At 46.5% G+C, this 22,900-nt stretch overlaps 1 protein-coding gene across 3 annotated transcripts in view; it reads left to right on the forward strand.

Annotated features, from left to right (window-relative positions):
- The window catches only part of Tmtc3 (Transmembrane O-mannosyltransferase targeting cadherins 3), a 789,094-nt gene that overhangs the window by 629,081 nt on the left and 137,113 nt on the right, over positions 1–22,900 (forward strand). For all 3 annotated transcript variants that reach the window (XM_050185292.3, XM_050185293.3, XM_055074786.2), the window contains one exon: positions 12,363–12,580. In XM_050185292.3, the coding sequence (XP_050041249.2) occupies positions 12,363–12,580 (218 nt within the window). The remainder of the gene's footprint in view (positions 1–12,362; positions 12,581–22,900) is intronic.

Below are 22,900 nucleotides of genomic sequence, written 5' to 3' on the forward strand. Positions count from 1 at the left end.
ATTAGTAAAAGTACTCTCCCCCTCATTTGCATAGAAATGTAACCTTGGATTTGTCCCCCACCTATGAAAAAAAATCCTGCGTACGTGCCTGACATTGAGCTTGTGGCCGCCAGCCCCCTGTAGTATTTTGTCTGCCTTCTCAAGGTGGGCGGGCAATCTTGAAAAAGTAGACGGTAAAGCCGACACTTGTGCCCCCGAATCAACCTCAGCGAGGATAGGCACGGAGTTTATATGAACCTGCACAATAGCACGCTTTCCCGACCGTGTCAATCGCACCAACGAAATTTTTTCCGGTGTCTTGTTGGACAATCAAGACGCGTACCTTTCTTTGTGCTGGCACCGCTTCCTTGAGGCATGCTTTCGCAAAGTGTCCTCTGTTGTCACAGTTACAGCACTTGCAAGCTCTGGCCGGGCAGGCCGACCTCGGGTGGGCGTTGCCGGTGCAGACCGTCCTCGATTGTGCTGTGGGCGTTTGTGGTGGGCTACGGCGTCCACGCTGGCTCCCTGGTCCTGACGCGGGCTTGTTTTCCCTTTCCTGTGCTGCCGTTCACAGCCTCAGCAAGGTAGTTGACCGCCGCCCACTTCTGACGCCATGCGCTGACACTGCGTATGACCGCATTAGGAGTCGTCGGACGATCTCGCCGCTGCCACCATTTGAAGGAGTTGACGGTCGTAGAGAGGAACTCGGTGAACAGGATTTATTTACATTATCTACATCTTAGACAAGACATACATCGACAGTCTAGCGTGACTCCCAAATGGAGCCCGAAAGACGAGCATACAGCAAACAGCTTACGAGCACACAGCTCACGAGTACATTTCGAGCACCACAATGAGCACGCAGCTCACGAGTACATTTCAAGCACGACAACGAGCACACTCAAGCAGCCGACAATCGTTGCTTATAAGCATTCCACTCCACGTCATAGTTCGACGTCATTGAAGATGACCTGCCCTTTTGGAGGAGGCGGGCTCACATACACGTGTTGCACAGGTTTCAGTGGTCCGGAGCCGACGTCAGAGGGGCTTCGTAGAACTCTGAGCCGTCCTTGTTGACGCGGCCGGATAGCACATTGTCTGGTTTCTCGAAAAGCTCATGGGGAGGTTCCGCCAATTACCTCCCCTCGAGAACTCCCCTGAGCTGACCCCGCGCCACGTGGCTGCCGGTTATCCGCAGTTCTCTGAAGTGCGCCCCGTCCGGTTAGATTGGAACACGTGCAGCGGGCTGAAATAGCTGGCACGTTGCCACCCCGTCCGGCCATTCCTAACACCGCGTATGCGTGTCAGAGTCACTCGACAAGCTGTGCTCTGGGTGGCAAAAAAGGAAAAGCCCCTGGTTATTGTGATGGCCGATAATATACACTTTGGGGGACATCACGGGGTAATGTAGCTTGGCGTACGTCGCCCATCCGTAGTGACGTCCCACGCAGAACACAGGCAGGTGATAACAGCGCAAATTATACGTAATATACAACGCTGTATGGCAATAATGTAGCGCTCTAAATCGTTAAAAACTAATTGGTGTTTCCAAGTACATAAGTTTCAAGAAACAAAAGTTTATTAAATTATAAACGTAGGTTTGCAAAACTGATAATTTTGAAGCCCCCTGAAAGAAGAATCAGTATATCAAAAACAAAAAATTGTCCGACGATTACGCTTCTTGGGAATGCGATCTTTGAGCGCAGCTGCTGCCTTATTTCAACAACAGGCAACCGCATACAGAACACGCAGTGCCGAACGGAGGCGGTTCTGCGTTTCGGATTGGGCAGCACACGCCGCGATCCGCCTCTATCGAGCCATCTTGTAATGGGTCCCCGCAGCGTGGAGGGGGACGGGGGAGCAGTCGTTTTCTCACTCGCGCACCCGCCGCCTCTCAGGTCGCCCAAGTGGACATGCTATGCTGGCTGATAGCGGCCCCCTCCCACTTTTAGTATGCTTCACCGCGTAACTAAAATGCACTGCGGCGAAGAAGCCGTACATCTGTATTGAGTGAATAAACAAATGGTTTTTACAACAGTACAGCACAAAACGCGCACCATGCATCAGTCTACCACACGGAAGAGCGTCGCAACATACCGTAGCTGATTCACACAGGGTATTATGGGTAATTCAAAATTTCAGACACACATGTGTGTTTATGTTTACGTTCGCAATCCTTGCGTAATAAGACTCCCAGAACTTCCACAACAGAAAATAATTTACAACACACAAACGCGAAGAAGACAGACATATGTCTCGTTTTCAACTCGGCCGTCATGCAAATGACATATAGCGCGGAAAAACGTGAGCATGCTGTGCGTTAGCGTCGTAAACTTCATACTACGCAAGGAGCTAGCACACCACAATCCCGCGAAAGCCGCTAATGAGACGAAGACGGGAGCACATGTCTGTGAACACGCAAACGGAGCCCCTAAGCCACTCAGCTCCTCCGCCACCCCATCTGCATGGCCGCACCACTCGTTTCAAGCACAGCACACCAAATACGCATTCAGCGCTGAACAGTGGGCGGTCGACGCAGTTGCATTTACGTGACTTGCAGCGAACAGCACATCCCTCGATGTCCATTAAGCAAAGTCGGACGCGGCGACGCCACATCGCGGTTCGCTGCCAAGGCGCTAGGCCACTTCATTATTTCAATTGTCACCACCGCCGGGTTCTCAAGAAAGCACGGGTCACACAACGCAGATTCTGTACTGCCAGAGCTCACCGAGGCCAAAGCCACACTGCCGCACCGCCACTACTCACGGCTTTCCGCCAAGTAACACGGAACCTACAACCAACACACAAGCAACGCACGTACAATCACATAATGTTTAACAACGTGCGGTGAAGAGAAGGATCACGCCGAGGACGAACACGCCACGGCGTCGCTCGGCGCCAGCATCGCGCCTTCTCAAAAATCCCTAAACGATGCTGTCCCTAGGCACCTAGCATCAGGTCACGTGAGGGATTGTTGTACGACAAATAGACGCACGCCTATTCCTTCCTTTTCAGCTGTGCAGGTTCATTAGGAGGTGATGAGACAGTTTGACAATTTTAATCGTTGAAAGACTTAGCGAAACCTTTTTCGGGTTGTTTTTTCTTGGTTTGAGACTCTGCTCATTGCATTTTCAGGCGTGTTTTCTGTGTTTGTTGCCTTTTCTTTATGGGTAGGGCATGTCAACATTTTTTACACCATGTCAAGTATGTGGTGCCATAGACTGTTCTTAGATGGAGTCTTGGCCTTTCATTCTGTACAATATGATGTCGGTTTTTTGTGTCCAAGGCCATTTTACAACGTGATTGTAGTATTTTCCCAAGTTTTGCCTCTGTCACCCAAGCTTGAAAGATTGCTGCCCACTGCTGGTAGCATGACACATGTGACATTTCTTTTTCAATAAAAGGAAGTCTGCGACTTATCCTGTGCACTGGTTGTCTTTTGTCTCTTTGAATTGCAATTTGTTGCCTATATTTGCTCTTTTGTTGCATTTAAGATTAGGAATGGCTATCATAATTGACATTTAACCACATTGCACACAACATGGATGATATATAATTGCAATATATGGCCACCATAAATATAATAGATGTTTATAATTCAAGAATAGTGCCTTTGCATGGTGGTGCAGCCATGAATTGTGGCTATAAGGTACCAGTGCTGCAGGTAGCACTGCTTGTGCAGAATAAGGTTCAACTCTACTACTTTCAAACATCATTGTTTTTATCTACGTTTGTATAGCTCCAGTTTCTGTGAACAACACACATCTGGTGGAAGAGTGGCTTGCACCTGTAGTTGGGTCCAATGAATAGCCAAATTTTAGCCCGTTTTCATATTATTTGCATGTTAGTAAAGGCAGTCGTTTTTATAGTAGCCTGTTTGCTCAATGTAGAAGCCGCTGCAGGGTGTCAGGATCTCATACACATCTTCAGCTTTGCAGGGGATACAGCATCTGGCACTTAGTTTGTCAGAGGCAATGTATTCGGGGCAAGTTGAGTTTACTCACTAGCAAAGGGAGAACCAAGCTTGTTGGATATAAAGTAAACCGCCTGTATACTCAGTGGCCTTCTTCAGTTCCTGTGACATATGTGGTTATAGCGATCCTTGTTTTAAGCACTTCTTGTCCTGCAGCGGTCGTTTGCTTTTGAAACACTCAGGATAGCTTTCCGCAAGATGGACAGGAATACCACTGAAAAACCAGCAGATGATAATTGTCGCACTTATCATGCGAAGCTTCGTACAGTATGATGAGCGCATAAATAAATGAGGGTGTTCTTCAAGGCCTTGCAGCACATGTCACGAGTTTGGAGCAACATTATGTATAGCACTTTTTTGATCGCATGCTATAGGTTTAGCAGGTGTGGCCATGGTTGAAGTGCAGTGCAAGGTCAAGAAAAAACATATCTATGAGCAGCAACCTGGTAAAGGAGACTCTGGGAAAACTAGTGAGAAGCCTGTTGAACATCTTGTTGACCCACTTGCTGGCTTCATCAGGCAAAGTGTGGTAAAGAGAAGGAAGTCATCAACACATCAGAAGGTTTTTACATACAACACTGTGCTAAGGTCATAACATGCCAACAAGTCTTAGTGCGCAGGCTATGCACGACCAACTACATATGCCTTCTGTTCGGACATTGCTCATTGTAACTAACAAGGATGGAGTGGACAAAAAAAGAACAGCAACTCCATTAATATGGTTTCACTGGTATCAACAGTGTTTTGTTAGTGTACATTGCCATACTCCCCAATGCTTTCTTGGGTGACATCAGCAAGGACCAGCTACAGGCAAGGGGTAATAGACGTCTTTACAAGCTAAAAATGCATGCATGCATGGAGAGCACATTGTGTCCAAAAAGTAGGCACTTCACAGGGGCACTGGCGAAGGAACAGATTATTAACAGTGGGCAAAGACAAGCTACTAAACACCCAACACTGTTGCCATGTAACAACCTCTGAAACAATCCCTCTTAAAGAGGAAATCATCTTTGTGTATCCATAAAGACGGCAAAATGGGCAAAGCCCCTTCAGTAATGCTGCCAGCTTCAAAAGCTCACTTTGCACATCCTGAATGCTTCCTTCTTACGACTTTGCTAGGTGCAAGCATTCTACTGTCCAAAAGCTGTCATTGAGAGCACTGTTGGTTTGGTGGCAATACAGTTCAGAAGCGATTGCAACAAACCTCCCTTCCTACTTAGCCTGGATGCTCACGGTGCTTATGAAGCAGCACCATGAGGCAAGCAAGGTGAACGGATGCTTTGAAGCCCTTGTTCGTTTAACACACTGTTCTGTTTGTAACAACCATAAGACTTGAAACCAACAAGCTCAAGTTCGGCACTCGTGTGGTTACTGTGGAGGATCCATAATAAAAAGCACCAGAACAGAAAACTCAAGGGAAAGGATAAAGCACCATGAAACGCTTAGTATTGATGCAGCCCACCCCCTTCTTTTATTTTGTCTCGTCGCGCTACATCTTTTTACTATAGATAGGCATGAAATTAGGTGATGTTCCCAATCAGTGTCCAATTTTTATATACACTATGTGCTGGTTCAAAGAGGCTCGAAACACTGCAATGGAAGCTTCAAGTAAAAAAGGTGCCTGGAAGAAAAAAAAAAAGCTGTGCTGCAACCATCGCAGCAACATCTTGTCCCCTTAATAAAAATTGTGCTTTCATATCAACTTGAGCCCTCCAGTTTATTGTAAAGTACCAGTGCACTTATGAACAATGAATCAATTCTCAAAAAGCATGTGCAGTCGAGCCAAAAGTAGGGGCAAGAATCCGCATTGTGCTCCTGCATTGAAGGTGAATAACACGTACCATAATGGCAAATGTGCTTTAGTAAGCTTCCCTGCAATATGAATTTGTAATGTACGAAGAATTGTTAATGAAGCTTACCATGAGCACAGATGCACTTGCAAATTATGTCACAATTGAAAATAATGAGCACAGTGTAAACCTATGTGCCCTTTCCACTCTTAGTATGCTTTACTGCACGATGCTTATTTACACCCCTGTATTGCGGTGTAGCAAACTACAAAAGAAACGTCGCATAATTGGGCTTTTTACGATTATTTTTCTCGCAATACACTAATATTTCGCGGTGAAGCCTAAGCATTGTACTGCGGTGAAGCATACTAAAAGTGAAAAGGGGCCACTGTCACTGGACATAATAAGAGTTCTTTAATTATACACTCCCGCACCCGCCGCTTCTCAGGTCACCTAAGTGGACATACTATGCTGGCCCATAGCGGCCCCCTCCCACTTTAGTATGCTTCACCACGTAACTAAAATGTACTGTGGCGAAGAAGCCATACATTTGTATTGAGTGAATAAACAAATGGCTTTTACAACAGTACAGAAATGAACGCGCCCCATGCATCAGTCTACCACACGGAAGAACGTCGCAACATACTGTAGCTTATTCACACAGGCCGTTTAGCCAACTTATTAGTCGTGAAGGGTATTACGGGTAATTCAAAATTTCAGACACACATATGTGTTCATGTTACGTTCACACTCCTTGCGTAATAAGACTACCAGAACTTCCACAATATAAAGTAATTTACAACACACAAACGCAAACAACACAGACATATGTCTCGTTTTCAACTCGGCCGTCATGCAAATGACATATACCGCGGAAAAACGTGAACATGCTGTGCGTTAGCGTCTTACACTTCATACTAGGCAAGGAGCTAGCACCACAATCCCCCGACAGCCGCTAATGAGACCAAGACGGGAGCACATGTCTGTGAACGCGCAAACGGTGCCCCTAAGCCACTCTGCTCCTCCGCCACCCCCGCTGCACGGCTGCACCACTCGTTTCAAGCACAGCACACCAAACACACATTCAGCGCTGAACAGTGGGAGGTCGACGCAGTTGTATTTACATGACCTGCAGCGAGCAGCATATCCTCGATGTCCATTAAGCAATGTCGGACACGGTGACGCCACATAGCGGTTCGCAGAACTTCGCTGCCGATCCGCTAGGCCACTTCGATATTTCAATTGTCACCACCGCCGGGTTGTCAAGAAAGCACGGGTCACACAACGCAGATTCTATACTGCCAGAGCTCACCGAGGCCAAAGCCGCACCGCTACCACCCACGGCTTTCCGCCAAGTAACACAGCACTTACAACCAACACACAAGCAACGCACGTACAATCACACGAGCAATGGTGAACAAAGCGCGGTCCAGAGAACGATCACTCCGAGGCCGAACACGCACGCCACGGCGTCGCTCGGCGCCAGCATCGCGCCTTCTCAAAAATCCCTAAACTATGCTGTCCCTAGGCACCTAGGATCAGGTCACGTGAGAGATTTTTGTACGACAAATAGACGCACGCTCTCTAGGCACGTAGGATTAGATCACGTGAGGGATTTTTGTGCACGCCCTCCGCGCGGCGGCGTTGGAGTTGCTGTTCCTTTTTTTGTCCACTCCATCCTTGTTAGTTACAATGAGCAATGTCCGAACAGAAGGCATATGTAGTTGGTCGTGCATAGCCTGCGCACTAAGACTTGTTGGCATGTTATGACCTTAGCACAGTGTTGTATGTAAAAACCTTCTGATGTGTTGATGACTTCCTTCTCTTTATCACACTTTGCCTGATGAAGCCAGCAAGTGGGTCAACCAGATGTTCAACAGGCTTCTCACTAGTTTTCCCAGAGTCTCCTTTACCAGGTTGCTGCTCATAGATATGTTTTTTCTTGACCTTGCACTGCACTTCAATCATGGCCACACCTGCTAAACCTATAGCATGTGATCAAAAAAGTGCTATACATCATGTTGCTCCAAACTCGTGACATGTGCTGCAAGGCCTTGAAGAACACCCTCATTTATTTATGCTCTCATCATACTGTACGAAGCTTCGCATGATAAGTGGGACAATTATCATCTGCTGGTTTTTCAGTGTTATTCCTGTCCAGCTTGCTGAAAGCTATCCTGAGTGTTTCAAAAGCAAACGACCGCTGCAGGACAAGAAGCGCTTAAAACAAGGATCGCTATAACCACATATGTCACACGAAATGAAGAAGGCCACTGAGTATACAGGCGGTTTACTTCATATCCAACAAGCTTGGTTCTCCCTTTGCTAGTGAGTAAACTCAACTTGCCCCGAATACATGGCCTCTGACAAACTATCTGCCAGATGCTGTGTCCCCTGCAAAGCTGAAGATGTGTATGAGATCCTGACACCATGCAGCGGCTTCTACACTGGGCAAACAGGCTACTATAAAAACGACTGCCTTTACTAATATGCTAATAACATGAAAACAGGCAGAAATTTGGCTATTCATTGGACCCAACTGCAGGTGCAAGCCACTCTTCCACCAGATGTGTGCTGTTCACAGAAACTGGAGCTATACAAATGCAGAAAAAAACAATGATGTTTGAAAGTAGTAGAGTTGAACTATATTCTGCACAAGCAGTGCTACCTCCAGTGCTGGTACTTTATAGCCACAATTCATGGCTGCACCACCATGCAAAGGCACTATTCTTGAATTATAAACATCTATTATATTTATGGTGGCCATATATTGCAATTACATATCTTCCACATTGTGTGCAATGTGGTTAAATGTCAATTATGATAGCCATTCCTAATCTGAAATGCAACAAAAGAGCAAATATAGGCAACAAATTGCAATTCAAAGAGACAAAAGACAACCAGTGCACAAGATAAGTACCAGACTTCCTTTTACTGAAAAATAAATCACATGTGTCATGCCACCAGCAGTGGGCAGCAATCTTTCAAGCTTGGCTGACAGAGGGAAAACTTGGGAAAATACTACAATCACACTGTAAAACGGCCTTGGACACAAAAAACCGACATCATATTGTACAGAATTAAAGGGCAAGACTCCATCTAAGAACAGTCTATGGCACCACATACTTGACATGGTGTAAAAATTTTGACATGCCCTACCCATAAAGAAAAAGCGACAAACACAGAAAACACGCCTTAAAATGCAATGAGCAGAGTCTGAAACCTAGAAAAAACAACCCGAAAAAGGTTTCGCTAAGTCTTTCAACGATTAAAATTGTCAAACTGTCTCATCACCTCTGAATTAACCTGCACAGCTGAAAAGGAAGGAAGGAAAGCCCAGTAGCAGGGCTGCAGAAAATATCACTGAATAAATATATTTTACTTACCAACAATGCCTGTGGTTTAGTTGTGGTCTGTGTATAAAGTAATCGTGTATAAGCTTTTCTGGTTTAGAATAGTTTAGCGAATAGGGAAAGAATGACCATAAGAGCACCAGGTGTATGCATAGTCTACGCACGAAAAGCCACTGCTTTCCTACTTCGATTTTTTTTTCTCTCTACTACTATTAATGAGTATTTAAGTGCCTTAATAGCACTGCTAACATCCTACTGGAAACCACAATATTGAGCAAGTTGTGGCATAAAGAAAATTGCAGTTTCACTCATAATGTGAAACAGTGACGCAGTAGCTGGTGAAATATGCTCAGGAAGCTTACTTGATGCAGTGTTTGTCGAAGTGAACACTTGGCAATGCAAGTCGGTAATCTCCTTAAAAAAGTAAAATAGTCGTATTTATTTGTGGGAGTTGTGCCTCCCAGTGTGAAAGTGGAAAAACTCGACTTTTCTTCCTCCTCTTTCATATCCGGACTTGGCCCCTGGTCTCCACCAAAACAACCCTTTAGCTTCTTACTGCTGAATTCGTTTTGGTTTCCTCAAATCTATATTTGGGCTACCCATTGCTAGGTCTCGCGCTTAATCAAAGAATGAATCAATGAAATGAATCAATTCTCAAAGAGCATGTGCAGTCCAGCCAAAAGCAGGGGCAAGAATACGCATTGTGCTCCTGCATTGAAGGTGAATAACACGTAGCATAATGGCGAATGTGCTTTAGTAAGCTTCCCTGCAGTATGAATTTGTAATGTACGAAGAATTGTCAGTGAAGCTTACTATGAGCACAGATGCACTTGCACATTATGTCACAATTGAAAATAATGAGCACAGTGTAAACCTAGGTGCCCTTTCCACTCTTAGTATGCTTTACTGCACGTTGCTCATTTACACCCCTGTATTGCGGTGTAGCAAGCTACAAAAGAAACGTTGCATAATTAGGCTTTTTACGATTATCTTTCTCGCAACACACTAATATTTCGCGGTGAAGCCTAAGCATTGTACTGCGGTGAAGCATACTAAAAGTGAAAAGGGGCTACTGTTACTGGACATAATAAGAGTTCTTTAATTATACACTCCCGCACCCGCCGCTTCTCAGGTCACCTAAGTGGACATACTATGCTGGCCAATAGCGGCCCCCTCCCACTTTAGTATGCTTCACCACGTAACTAAAATGTAATGTGGCGAAGAAGCCGTACATTTGTATTGAGTGAATAAACAAATGGCTTTTACAACAGTACAGAAATAAACGCGCACCATGCATCAGTCTGCCACAAGGAAGAGCGTTGCAACATACTGTAGCTTATTCACACAGGCCGTTTAGCCAACTCATTAGTCGTGAAGGGTATTACGGGTAATTCAAAATTTCAGACACACATATGTGTTCATGTTACGTTCACACTCCTTGCGTAATAAGACTACCAGAACTTCCACAATATAAAGTAATTTACAACACACAAACGCAAACAACACAGACATATGTCTCGTTTTCAACTCGGCCGTCATGCAAATGACATATACCGCGGAAAAACGTGAACATGCTGTGCGTTAGCGTCTTACACTTCATACTAGGCAAGGAGCTAGCACCACAATCCCCCGACAGCCGCTAATGAGACCAAGACGTGAGCGCATGTCTGTGAACGCGCACACGGAGCCCCTAAGCCACTCTGCTCCTCCGCCAGCCCCGCTGCACGGCCGCACCACTCGTTTCAAGCACAGCACACCAAACACACATTCAGCGCTGAACAGTGGGCGGTCGACGCAGTTGCATTTACATTACTTGCAGCGAGCAGCACATCCCTCGATGTCCGTTAAGCAAAGTCGGACACGGCGACGCCACATCGCGGTTCGCAGAACTTCGCTGACGAGGCACTAGGCCACTTCGATATTTCAATTGTCACCACCGCCGGGTTCTCAAGAAAGCACGGGTCACACAACGCAGGTTCTGTACTGCCAGAGCTCACCGAGGCCAAAGCCGCAGTGCCGCACCGCTACTACTCACTGCTTTCCGCCAAGTAACACAGAACCTACAACCAACACACAAGCAACGCACGTATACAATCACATGAGCAATGTTGAACAACGCGCGGTCCAGAGAACGATCACGCTGAGGACGAACACGCCACGGCGTCGCTCGGCGCCAGTATCGCGCCTTCTCAAAAATCCCTAAACGATGCTGTCTCTAGGCACCTAGGATCAGGTCACGTGAGGGATTTTTGTACGACAAATAGACGCACGCGCGCGGAGGAAGTGGGCAAAAGGATAGGTGAGAACACGTGATCCGGCTTTGGAGGACAAGGGGAGAGGAAGGCTCGCGCCGCACGCGAGCGATGGCAGCAGGAGCGCGCGCGGATGATGACCTTGGGTACGGCGAGGCCGACGGCGCCGCGAAATGCGGGAACAGTCGCCAAAGAGCTGTGCTCTAAAAATAGATGTCAAAAGAAATCCATATGTTTCACAAAGAAACAATGTTTCAAAATAATAATAAAAGATTAATCACTGTGTTCTCTGTACAATGCACTCAAGCAGTGCCCCAACCTCTTGAGGCAAAGGAACGCTATGCATTTCACACAGCAAACTTCCGATTTTCGTTTGATCTCGTGTTACAGGAATATCAACTTGCAGCTTGGTCTCTTCTGCATCTTACTGCATGTGTTGAGAGCTGGTGGTAGTTCCCGGGCAGGAACGTTGAGAGCTGGTGTGGTTGTCCAGGTTGGAAGGTTTACGGCTGGTGCTGGTTTCTAGGTAGGATAGTTAAGAGCTGGTGGAATGGAATAGGTTTGGGCATGTTGGTTATTCATCGTAATGCAAGTACATAGTGCAGTAGGGACGAGCTACAGGTCGAGACAGGACAAGCGCTAACATTCAGCTAATTGCGGATATAGAGAGCTGGTGCTGGTTTCCAGATAGGAATGTTTAGAGCTCGTATTGGTTACCGGGCAAGAAAGTTGAGAGCAGGTTCTAGTTTTCAGATAGGAAGATTGCAATCTTTACTGTCAAGTGCCAGAAAGTACTAGATGAGCTCAATTCTGTACTGACTGATGTTGACTAATCTCTAAACAGCAACTGCTCTAAACGTCAAAAATCAAGTTAAGCACATTGTATTGTTGGTGGATGTACGTGCAATCCTGGTTTCTGCAATGCCCACATTTCTCTTTCACCAGGTGTCCGCTTCTTGCCCGACGTGACTGCGTCCTTCGCAGCCTAATGAATGCCTCTTTCTTTCCTGCGCAGATTCGTCCCCACCACGTGATTCGGGGCCTTCGTTCCCTGTCCGGGAGCCCAGTATGCGTTTCTCCGTCGTCGACCACGTTGGCCTCTTCGTCTGTAGCGCCGCCTTGCGGCTGGCTGTGGGATTGCACGCAGCGTATCGGCGCGCTCTCCCTCGGCGCACTCCTGCTCCTGGCCGTCAGGCTGCACATCATGGGCGCTCAGCTGCCCGTGTTCACCAAGTGAGCAACCGTGTAGCATGATGTTGGGCTTTATTTCTGTGATGGCAGCAGCACGGTGGCGAACACCAGGCGGTTCCAGACATACGCGAGCTGTTGTCCTGTGGCCAGCAACATTTCTCAAGTCTTTTATTTTCATTCGTATAATTTTCGTAGAAATGCTAACATATGCCGGTGTTTTACCAATTCATGCCTAAGGCCTTGTGCTTTTGTCTAGTAGTTTTGATACGTTGTCCTATCAGTGCACGTGTAAATGCTGGAAAAAAATCTTCCGAAATCAGGGAGGAACAGAGAAACATGTGCATGTTTTCTTTATTTTTTTCTTTCATTGTTCTAATAAACACTCCATTTTCTTATACAATCATTAAGTTAAGATGTTAAAGCAACTAGAAGCAGTCAAAAATATTGTATGACAGCAGTTTTTAGTTTTCTGAGAAAAAACTATATCCCTATGAAATTTATATCTTTCGTAAATACAATGAATATGAGGTGCGATACGCAGCAATATTTATTAATCTGTGTGTCAATTAAGGGTTAAATGAAAATGGTGAAACCATCGTTTTCGGCTATGAAGTGCTTCAAAAGTTTCTCCGCTTCCCTGGAAGGACCAAGAATGCTGAAGATTTCATATTTTGAGGAAATGTGGGCCACTTTATAATTGACATGTAAGTAAAGTTTGAAAAGTGTAGCTTTATTATGTGCTTTAAAAATTACTGCATACTCGTTTTTGAATGTTTATGCTTTATACGAGAAATGTAGTTGATTTCGCCTTTTCTCCTCTGTGAAATGTGTGAAGCATGGTGTTTATATTTTGTTGCCGTAGGAAGCATGTTGTGAGTGACAAGCGACAATGGTTTAGTATGTGCAGGTTAATTAAAATCTTTGCACAAAGTTACTTATCCAAGCTTTCCAGTGTGTCATACCGCCATTAGTCGCAACATTTCCCAAAGTCTTAAAACAATTGTACAAGACACCAGTGTCAAACTCGGTGAAAATAAGGGAAAGTTCAACTTTATTCTACAGTGAAATTTTAACGTTCCTGGCTTAATTACAAGCAAGGCAAATCATTACTGAACCCTTGTTTTCTTTCCCCCTATATTTATGCGTCATAATAGTCTTCAGTGACTCAACTAATCAAGGCAGCTTACCGTATTTACTGAAATCTAGGCCGACCCCGATTCTAAGCTGACCCCCTAAAGTCAGAAGCCAACAAAAAAAAAATATATTACTTCGAATTTCAGTCGAAGAAGAAAAGCGAGGAGAGCGTTCACAAAATGCAAACAGCATTTATTGAATCTGAATGTGCAGAGCTCATTCAACGTCGTCGTCGCTGCTAGACTCATCGCTGTGTTCCTTGTCACTGTCACCTTCAAACAGTGCATTATCTTCGGTACCGTCAGGCACATTAGATGTGCTGCACTTTTTAGAGGCGCGCACAATCAAAGTAGTCCCACGCTGCAGCTACCGAGGCCGCCAGCTGCGATAGCAATGCACGTTTGATGCGGCCTGTTGCCGTTAGCATGTGGTCTTGATCAGTCAACCAGTCCGTGTAATATTTCCGCAGACGATCCTTGAAAGGCTTGTTGATGCAGACATCAAGTGGCTGCAACTGGCCCGTCATGCCGCCCGGTATGACAGCGAGGTCCGTGTTCGATTGGGTGAGCGCAGCCTTCATGTTGTCGGTCAAGTGCCCACGGTAAGAGTCGACAACTAGGAGCGAGTTCTTTGTCAAAAGGGCTCCTGGACGCCGTCACCGCGCAATCTTAACCCACTCTTCCACCATCGCACCCGTCATCCACCCATTCTCATTTGCCCGCACAATGACATTTCTTGGGAAAGTTTCTCGAGCAGGCAGTGTCTTCCTTTTAAATATCATTTAAGGAGGGAGCTTACGTCCATCAGCTGTGCAGCACAGCATCACAGTTGCGCGCTGCTTCTCGTAGCCCGCAGAGCGCACGTTCACCTCCTTGGCACCCTTCTCATTCATGGTGTACGCCACTGGCATATCAAAATACACAGCCGTCCGGTCAGCGTTGCCGATTTGCCCAAGGTTGTAGCCTGCCGCTTCTCTCTTTCACAGCACGTAGCGCTGAAAAGCTATCAGCTTTTCTTCGAAATCACTTGGCAGCTTCTGGGTGATTGAAGTGCGATGTCGGAGGCTGAAGCTGAAGCGCTTCATGAATTTCTGAAGCCAGCCCCGTCTGGCTTTGAAATCCTTTGGCATTAGGCCTTGCTCCCTCGAAAGTTCCCTAGCTTTTGCTTGGAGCACTTCTGTTGTCACTGGAAGGGCAGCTGCTGTCTGCGTCCGAACAAAGTCAGCCGAAACTGTCTTCACTTCGTGGTGACAGCCTTTCTTTGGTTCGCTAAATGCCATCCTTGTTGCGACGCACGCAAAAAGCTGCTGTTGTTGTCCCCTCCAACGACAGACGTTTTTCTCGTCGACACCGAAGTCCTGCCCGGCATGAAGGTTCGATGATGCCTGTGCGGCCATCATAACTTTTGGCTTGAAAGCGGCACTGTAGTGGCATCTGCTTGGTGCCATTGCGATAACACCACTCCGCACACCGATACGGCTGACAAGACACACGTCAAAATGGCGACCTGGCTTGTGTATGGTTGGCTACTGGCACGGCTAGTAGCGGCTGCGATACTGACTTTTCTAGGTGGCGCTAGCTATTCACCATATTTAGCAGTTTCAATGAAAAACTGGCGCGTTTTCTTAAATTATCAAATCTAAGCCGACCCTAGAGTTTGGCATATGATAATTTGAAAAAAAACTATTGGCCTAGATTCGAATAAGTACGGTATCTATATTTTGTAGAAATAACAGGCATGTTATGGGAAACCAGCGCTGCCCCGGGGGCTGTCGTAAAAAACGGCCCTCAACGCCGGAAGTGAGAAAACGCCGCAACTTTTATTCTCCCAAACAAACGTGGGACCGCAGGGGGCACATTGTTTTTAAGTTTTACGAAACTGTAACCACATCCAACGTTGACCGTCCTTTTGCAAAAGATCATTGCAAACCATGAGTACCCCATGGCTCTTTTATCCCCAAAGTTGCTCATAGCTTGTTGCTCATTCTTTACAAAATTATTTCACAGAATTTTGAGAATGACAGCACACAAATGAATGTCATGAAAAAAAAAACGCTGACAGTGATACTTTTTTATGTTAGATCTTCTCAAACTGAAATATTAAATGTGCAAAACCATAACAGGAGATTCGTCCACACAAGAGGCTACGTTTCAACCAGAAAGCTCGCCTTCGTGCATACAGTTCGCCGGCAGCATTTCCCGGTTAACATTACGGTTAGGTAAGCTGCAGTTGCCGGGAAGCGTGAGAAGCAGTCAGGGATCTTTGAATGCTATTGCGTTCCACTTTTAAAAGCAAAGCTTAAGCATCGTATAAAGTTTTCTTTGTAGTGTCTCTCAGTCTGAATATTGAAAATGGTGAAGGTGAAATGGTGATCATCGACGACGTATTTCTATGTGAAATGCAACCTTGGGGTGTCTTGCGCAGAAAACTGCATGAGAGCCATGCACCAGCAGCTGCAAGCTTATGTTGCCCATCATGTTGCAGTCCAGTTTCAAACGTATTGGCTCACTGTAAGAGCTCTTTGATGCAAAATAAATTGAGAAGGGTGAGGATTTCATATAGTAAGTTGTTTTCAGGTTGAGAAAATCGATACGTGACAACGATGGTTCAGGGTTTCAGCGAAATACAACTTACCAGTGAAGAAGCTATAAACGCCATAGCAATTCAAGCAAGCAGTTAGTTGTTCCATTTCTGCACATTAGAGATACAAATAGAGACAGTTCCTTTGTAAGCAAAGTGACGCTGATTTCCTTGGAGCCACATTTGGTTCAATCTTATTTTGTTGTAGCGCAAGCTGAACAAGGACAACAGAAAGGCACATCTGACACACACAGTGCTAAGATTCAACAACATATTTATTTCTCGTTCTCGACGCTATATATGCACCCTCGAAATGTCATACAGCAAGTGTAAAATTTCGGTAAAAATGAACAAAGAAATGAACTGGAAACCACACATAGGCAGTTTTTTTACTCACATATTCACAGACATGTACACGTTCAGCATGAACAAAGATAATTGAGCTCTTTTGAGGATAATGAAATGGAAGGTTTACTGACACATGCGTTGGCGTATGTTCATATGTGTCTCGCTTCTATTATCAAGCGCGTCATCTCACACCTGCTTCTAGTCATGATTACTATTTCTTTAAATCTAGGTTTGCATTTGCATCTCTGGTAATGGATGGCAAGAAAGCCATCAGCGACCAAGTTGTTTACTTTGTTATTGTGTTCTCATAGCCAGTCATTTATGCATCTACCTGTTTGAGCAATGTAGGATCGTCCACATCTGAGAGGAATGCAGTATACTACAACACCTGCCATGCAATCAATGAATTTGTTTTTATGTTCCTTTTTGCATGCGGTACGTGCGATTCTTTCTGGCCTTGTGTTTCTACACAGGCTGACCAATTTATTAGGCGCCGAAAATACAATATCGATGCCGCTCCTTCCAGCAATCTTCTTTAAGCTATGGGAGAACCTGTGTATGTAGGGGATGACAGCAACCTTTCTTTTGTTTATGTCAGTGCTTGCGCCATGCACCTGCTCCGAACTGCTTTCCTGTGCCTTCTTAAGCAGTCCTTCTGCGCCTGACACAAGCATGTGGCTCGCCTAACCAGCAGACCTTAAACGCGAGGCTTGCCGCCGTCCGAAGCTATCATGCATTAGGTGCTGGCATAATTTCTTCAGTGCTTTGCTGAAACACATCTTCGTGATTCCCCTCTTCACAAGCTTTGTATGCGCGGAATTAAATGGTAAAAGTGGTTTACTTGCTCTAGGTTCATAACACCAGCAGGTTTTGTTATCGGTGAGCACAAACTTGATGTCAAGGAATCTAATCCTCCCGTCATATGGCACTTCAAAGGTCACGTCTAGTGGGTTAAGACAGTCACGAATAGCGGTAAAAACGGGAGCACATTGATTAGTAAAACAAGCGGATGTGCAGTGAATAAGAACTAAAAAGTCAACAACATATCTAAAAACTTTTACAACCTTAGATTCGTGAAGGCGCTCTGACCAGTTTGGTCTCTGTCTCTGACCAGTTGGTCTCTGTCCAGTTTGGCTAAAAGCAGACTGCTTAGCACTGGTGCTAGGCAAGAACCTATACACACTCCCTGTTCCTGCAGATACAGAGTACCGTTGTTTTCTATAAATGTAGACGACAAATAAAACCTAAGCCATTTTCAAAAAAATTCTCAATGGATGTACCTGCTTCTGTACTAAACCTAACGGCACCATATGTATCGATGCAACTGTCAATACAGGTTTATAATTCTGATTGTGGCAGAGAATAATAAAGGTCTGTAACATCTGTGGAGAAGGCCTTTACACCTTGACTTTCATGAGCTCTTACCAAATTTAAAACCTCCTCGGAACTTTTTCTCAGGAAAGGGTCATTGATATCTAGCAAGTTTAGTTTTTCTTGTAGGTACAAGGCGACAGATTTCTTTTCGAACAGAACCCTTTTCGTAAGCCTCCAGGTTTCTGTCCCGTAGGCGAGTACTGGTAAGACACAGCTGTTATACACTTTTCTTTTGAAGGATAATGGCAACCTGCTGTTCATGATCTGAGATTGCCTGCCAAACGCACCCCAGCCCATTCTTATTCTTTTGATTATTTCAGTCTCATGATCCGGATCCGCGGTCACTACCTGTCCTAAGTCTGTGTATTCCCTTACCATTTCCAGTGCCTCGCTACCCACCATAAACTGCTATTCTCTTCCGAGACTGTTAAACATTACTTTAGTTTTCTGCAGATTAATTTTTAGACCCACCCTTCTGCTTTGCCTCTCCAGGTCAGTGAGCATGCATTGCAATTGGTCCCCTGAGTTACTAAGCAAGGCAATATCATCAGAGAATCGCAAGTTACTAAGGTATTCTCCATTAACTCTTATCCCCAATTCTTCCCAATCCAGGTCTCTGAATACCTCTGTAAACATGCTGTGAATAGCATTGGAGAGATCGTATCTCCCTGCCTGACGCCCTTCTTTATTTCGATTTTGTTGCTTTCTTGATGGAGGACTACGGTGGCTGTGGAGCCGCTATAGATATTGTTGCGCAAGGATGAGAGAAGAGAGAGGAAGAAAAAGATCGGAGATGCTGACTGCTGTGTGTTGTTGGTGGTCAGCCATCTTAGCTGTTCTGACTCATCCTGTATATATATTGTAAATATAGCTTTATATAGTCGCAGCATCCCCGTAACATATTGGTGAGAGGTGCGTGGTACCACGGCTGGAAACGGAGCTCCGCAGTGGTCGTCGCATCACCATCCGCACCATGAATGATGGTGGGCACCCGGGATCAACATCGTTGCGCCTCCAACGTCACCGTCGTCAGCTGCATCGCTGTCACCTTCGGTTGTCGTTGTGCAATCCAAGGATCCTGGAACTTTATCCGGCACCAATGGCCCTTATGATGAAGAGTGGGTGGCTATGTACGAATGCATGAGTGGAATTAATAGATGGAATCCTACGCTTACGCTAGCTAACCTGTTGTTCTACCTAAGAGGCACGGCAAAGGTGTGGTACGAAAACCACTCAGAGGAGCTAACCAGTTGGGACCAATGCAAAGAAAAATTGACAGAGTTGTTTGGCAAACCAGCCGGCTGGAAAAATGCCGCAAAGCAGGAACTGGCCTCCCGTGCCCAATCCCCCATGGAGTCCTATGTCTCGTACATCCAGGACGTGCTGGCACTTTGTCGTAAGGCTGATCACGACATGACAGAAGCTGAGAAGGTCGGGCACGTGCTAAAGGGCATTGCTGACGACTCCTTTAATCCGCTCATGTGCAAAAGCTGCTCTACAATTGATGCTATCATTAAAGAGAGCCAACAATTTGAGCAGGCCAAAAGCCGACACGTCTTGCAACCGTTCGCTGCACTTCCCAATACTGCCGCAATGCCAACGTGTAAAGATCAACCCACACAGCAGCATGCATCGCCATCAGAGGACATGGTGCGAATCGTTAGACGTGAACTGGATGCAATGGCGCCCGCAGCTTTCTATTCGTGTAGCCCTGATGACCATATTTTCAGTTCCCCTCATACAAGTCATCATTCGCCAGGAACTTGAAAACATTGGTTTACAGTCTCTGTGTGCTGTCACCAATCCCAGAGCTAACGAACTCCCTTCTACTATTTTTGCTCCACACCGACGCTTCTCTACGTGTTATCGCAACCCAACTGAGTGCAGAACTGCGGACGACCAGCCAATATGGTTCACCTGTCGTCGCATTGGTCATGTCGCCCAATACAGTCACAACTTGTGGCCCTCGACAACTCGCACGCCGACCAACCTGAGCCATTTTGATGGAAATGCCCGCAATGTTTGGCCCACCGCCGAGTCTAACAGCGCCGACAACTCTGCTAGGAATACCTGGCACAGCCGCTCACAATCGCCACGTGGACACCAGTGTCGTTCACCGCAAACACGTCGCCCGTCTTCCCGTTTGCCGCAGCCACGTCACCTTTCGTCCCCTGTGGCATTTGGCCGCGCCGTTTTGGAAAACTAAGAAATGCAGCCCTCGTAGGTGGTGCTGCATTGCCTACTACTGCAGCAAATCCTCTGTCTGTGCCCACAAGGAGAAGTGTAATTGACGTCAAAATAGACGGCATACCTGTCCAAGCACTCGTCGACACTGGAGCCCACGTGTCTGTGATGAGTGCTACGTAGAAGTTTAAAGAAGGTCCTCACCCCAGCAGCTGCCCGAGTGCTTCGTGTGGCCGACGGTGGCGTGCTGGTTGTTCTTGGAATGTGTACTGCACATGTAATTATAGCCAGCCGCCCTACTTCTGTTCTCTTTGCTGTGATCGACAACTGCCCTCACGACGTTATCCTTGACTTGGACTTTTTATCCACTCATTCTGCTCTCATCGACTGCGCGACCGGCGTTCTTTAGTTAGAATTGCCTCAACTCACTGATGCTCCAGGTACCGCCCCACCATGCTTGTGCTCGCTTCAAGATGTGCGTCTGTCACCCGAGGCAGTTACTTACGTCACTTTGACCGCCCAGCCACAGGTTCCTGACGGCGAATATGTGCTTCACCCCATCATCGACGTGCTTTTGAACCGGAATGTTGCTGTTCCGCATACGTTGGTCATGGTTACTAATAACGACGTCGTTCTACTGCTTCTTAATTTCAGCCTGTGCCCTCAAGTGCTTCCGGCTGGCATGTTCGCTAGCGTTTCTAGTGGTTGTGAATTTTACATTGAGAGCCTGACTGCCAAGAGTGGCTCATTAGGGCCAATTGCAGCTGACAGCTCTGGTTCCTTAACGAATGACTTCACAAAAATGATTGCACCTGATCTCACCTCTGCACAGGCCACGGACATACGACTCCTGCTTGAATCATACAGTGACATCTTTGATTTCAGCAACAGGCCATTAGGCCAAACATCTGTTGTTCACCTCCATATAAACACTGGAGATACGACACCTATTCGTTGGCATCCCTATTGTGTATCGCATGCTGATTGTTGAGTCATCCAATTAGAAGTGGACAAAATGCTCCGCAAAGGGGTCATCAAGCTATCAGCCAGCTCTTTGGCTTTGCCTGTCGTCCTTGTGAAAAAGAAAGATGGTACCTAGCGTTCTTGCGTTGATTATCGCCATTTAAACAAGATCATGCGAAAAGACGTCTACCCACTACCACGCATCAATGACGCCTTGGACTGTTTGCACGGAGCTAAATACTTCTCGTCCATCGATCTTCGATCCCGGTAATGACAGATTTCAGTTGATGAAATGGACCGCGAGAAGACGGCCTTCATCATACTGGATGGCTTATATCAGTTCAGAGTCATGCCCTTTGGCCTATGCAATGCTCCTGCGACATTTGAACATATGATGGACTCTCTTGTGTGGGGCTACAAATGGACCACTTGTCTCTGTTACCTTGACAACATTATTGTTTTTTGTCCCACATTCAGCAGCCACCTTACCTGACTCACTGCAATTCTTGCGGTCTTCCGAAAAGCCGGCCTTCAACTGAACTTCACGAAGTGTCAATTCGGGCGGCGTCAGATCACCATGTTGGCACACCTCATTGACGCATCCAGTGTCCGACCAGATCTGGAAAAAGTTTGCGCTGTATGCAGTTTCCCTGTGCCACGTTCTGCCTCTGATGTGCGCTGCTTCGTCGGCCTGTGTTCTTACTTTCGCCCTTTCGTCAAAAACTTTGCCGTCATTGCTCGGCCTTTGACAGATCTTCTAAAGAAGAACACACCATTCTTGTGGAGCCCGGAGCAGGCTCACGCATTTGCCGCTCTCATCGGGTTTCTGACCACCCCTCCCATACTTGTCCACTTTGATCCGTCTGCACCAACCAATGCCCACACTGACGCAAGCGGCTATGGCATCGGCACTGTTCTCGCCCAACACCAGAATGGCATCGAGTGCATGATAGCTTATGCCAGCCACCTGCTGTCACCTGCCAAGGGAAAATACTCCATCACTGAGCGGGAGTGCTTGGCTTTAGTTTGGGCTGTCACCAAGTTCCGGCCATATTTGTACGGTCGCAAGTTTTCGGTCGTCACAGACCACCACGCACTCTGCTGGCTGTCTTTTCTTGAGGACCCGACTGGACGGCTTGGTCACTGGGCTTTGTGGCTCCAGGTATTTTCATTTAGTGTCCATTACAAGATTGGATGCCTCCACAAGGACGCTGACTGCCTCTCGCGTCACCCCGTGGATCCTCCTGATCCTGTTGCGCACAATCTGGTGACCTGCGTGATGGCTTTTACTGATATGACCGACATCCACGCTAAACAACAGTGTGACGAATCCTTACAGTTTATCATCACCGGAGTGCAATCTGGAAACACCAACAGCACATGCTGCATGTTCGTGATACACGACGGCATCCCCTACCGCCGCAATATCGACCCTGACGGCCCTGAGTTGCTGCTTGTCCTTCCTCGTCATCTGCGACCCGTCGTTCTCTAACAACTTCGATGCACCGACGGCGGGACACCTTGGAGTTTTGCGTACATACGACCACATACGACGCCGGTTATTCTGGCCGGGTCTCTACCGCTCTGTGCGTCGTTATGTCGCAACTTGCAAATTGCGTCAGCGCCAGAAGAAAGCTCCCCTGGCACCTGCTGGATGGCTCCATCCCATTGAAGTTCCCTCCGAACCGTTCTTTCGCATAGGCCTTGACCTGCTTGGCCCTTTTTCGACAACGACTAGAGTGAACAAGTGGATCGCTACGATGACAAGCTACTTGATAA

Source organism: Dermacentor andersoni, chromosome 4 (genome assembly GCF_023375885.2).
Source record: "Dermacentor andersoni chromosome 4, qqDerAnde1_hic_scaffold, whole genome shotgun sequence".
NCBI lineage: Eukaryota > Metazoa > Arthropoda > Arachnida > Ixodida > Ixodidae > Dermacentor > Dermacentor andersoni.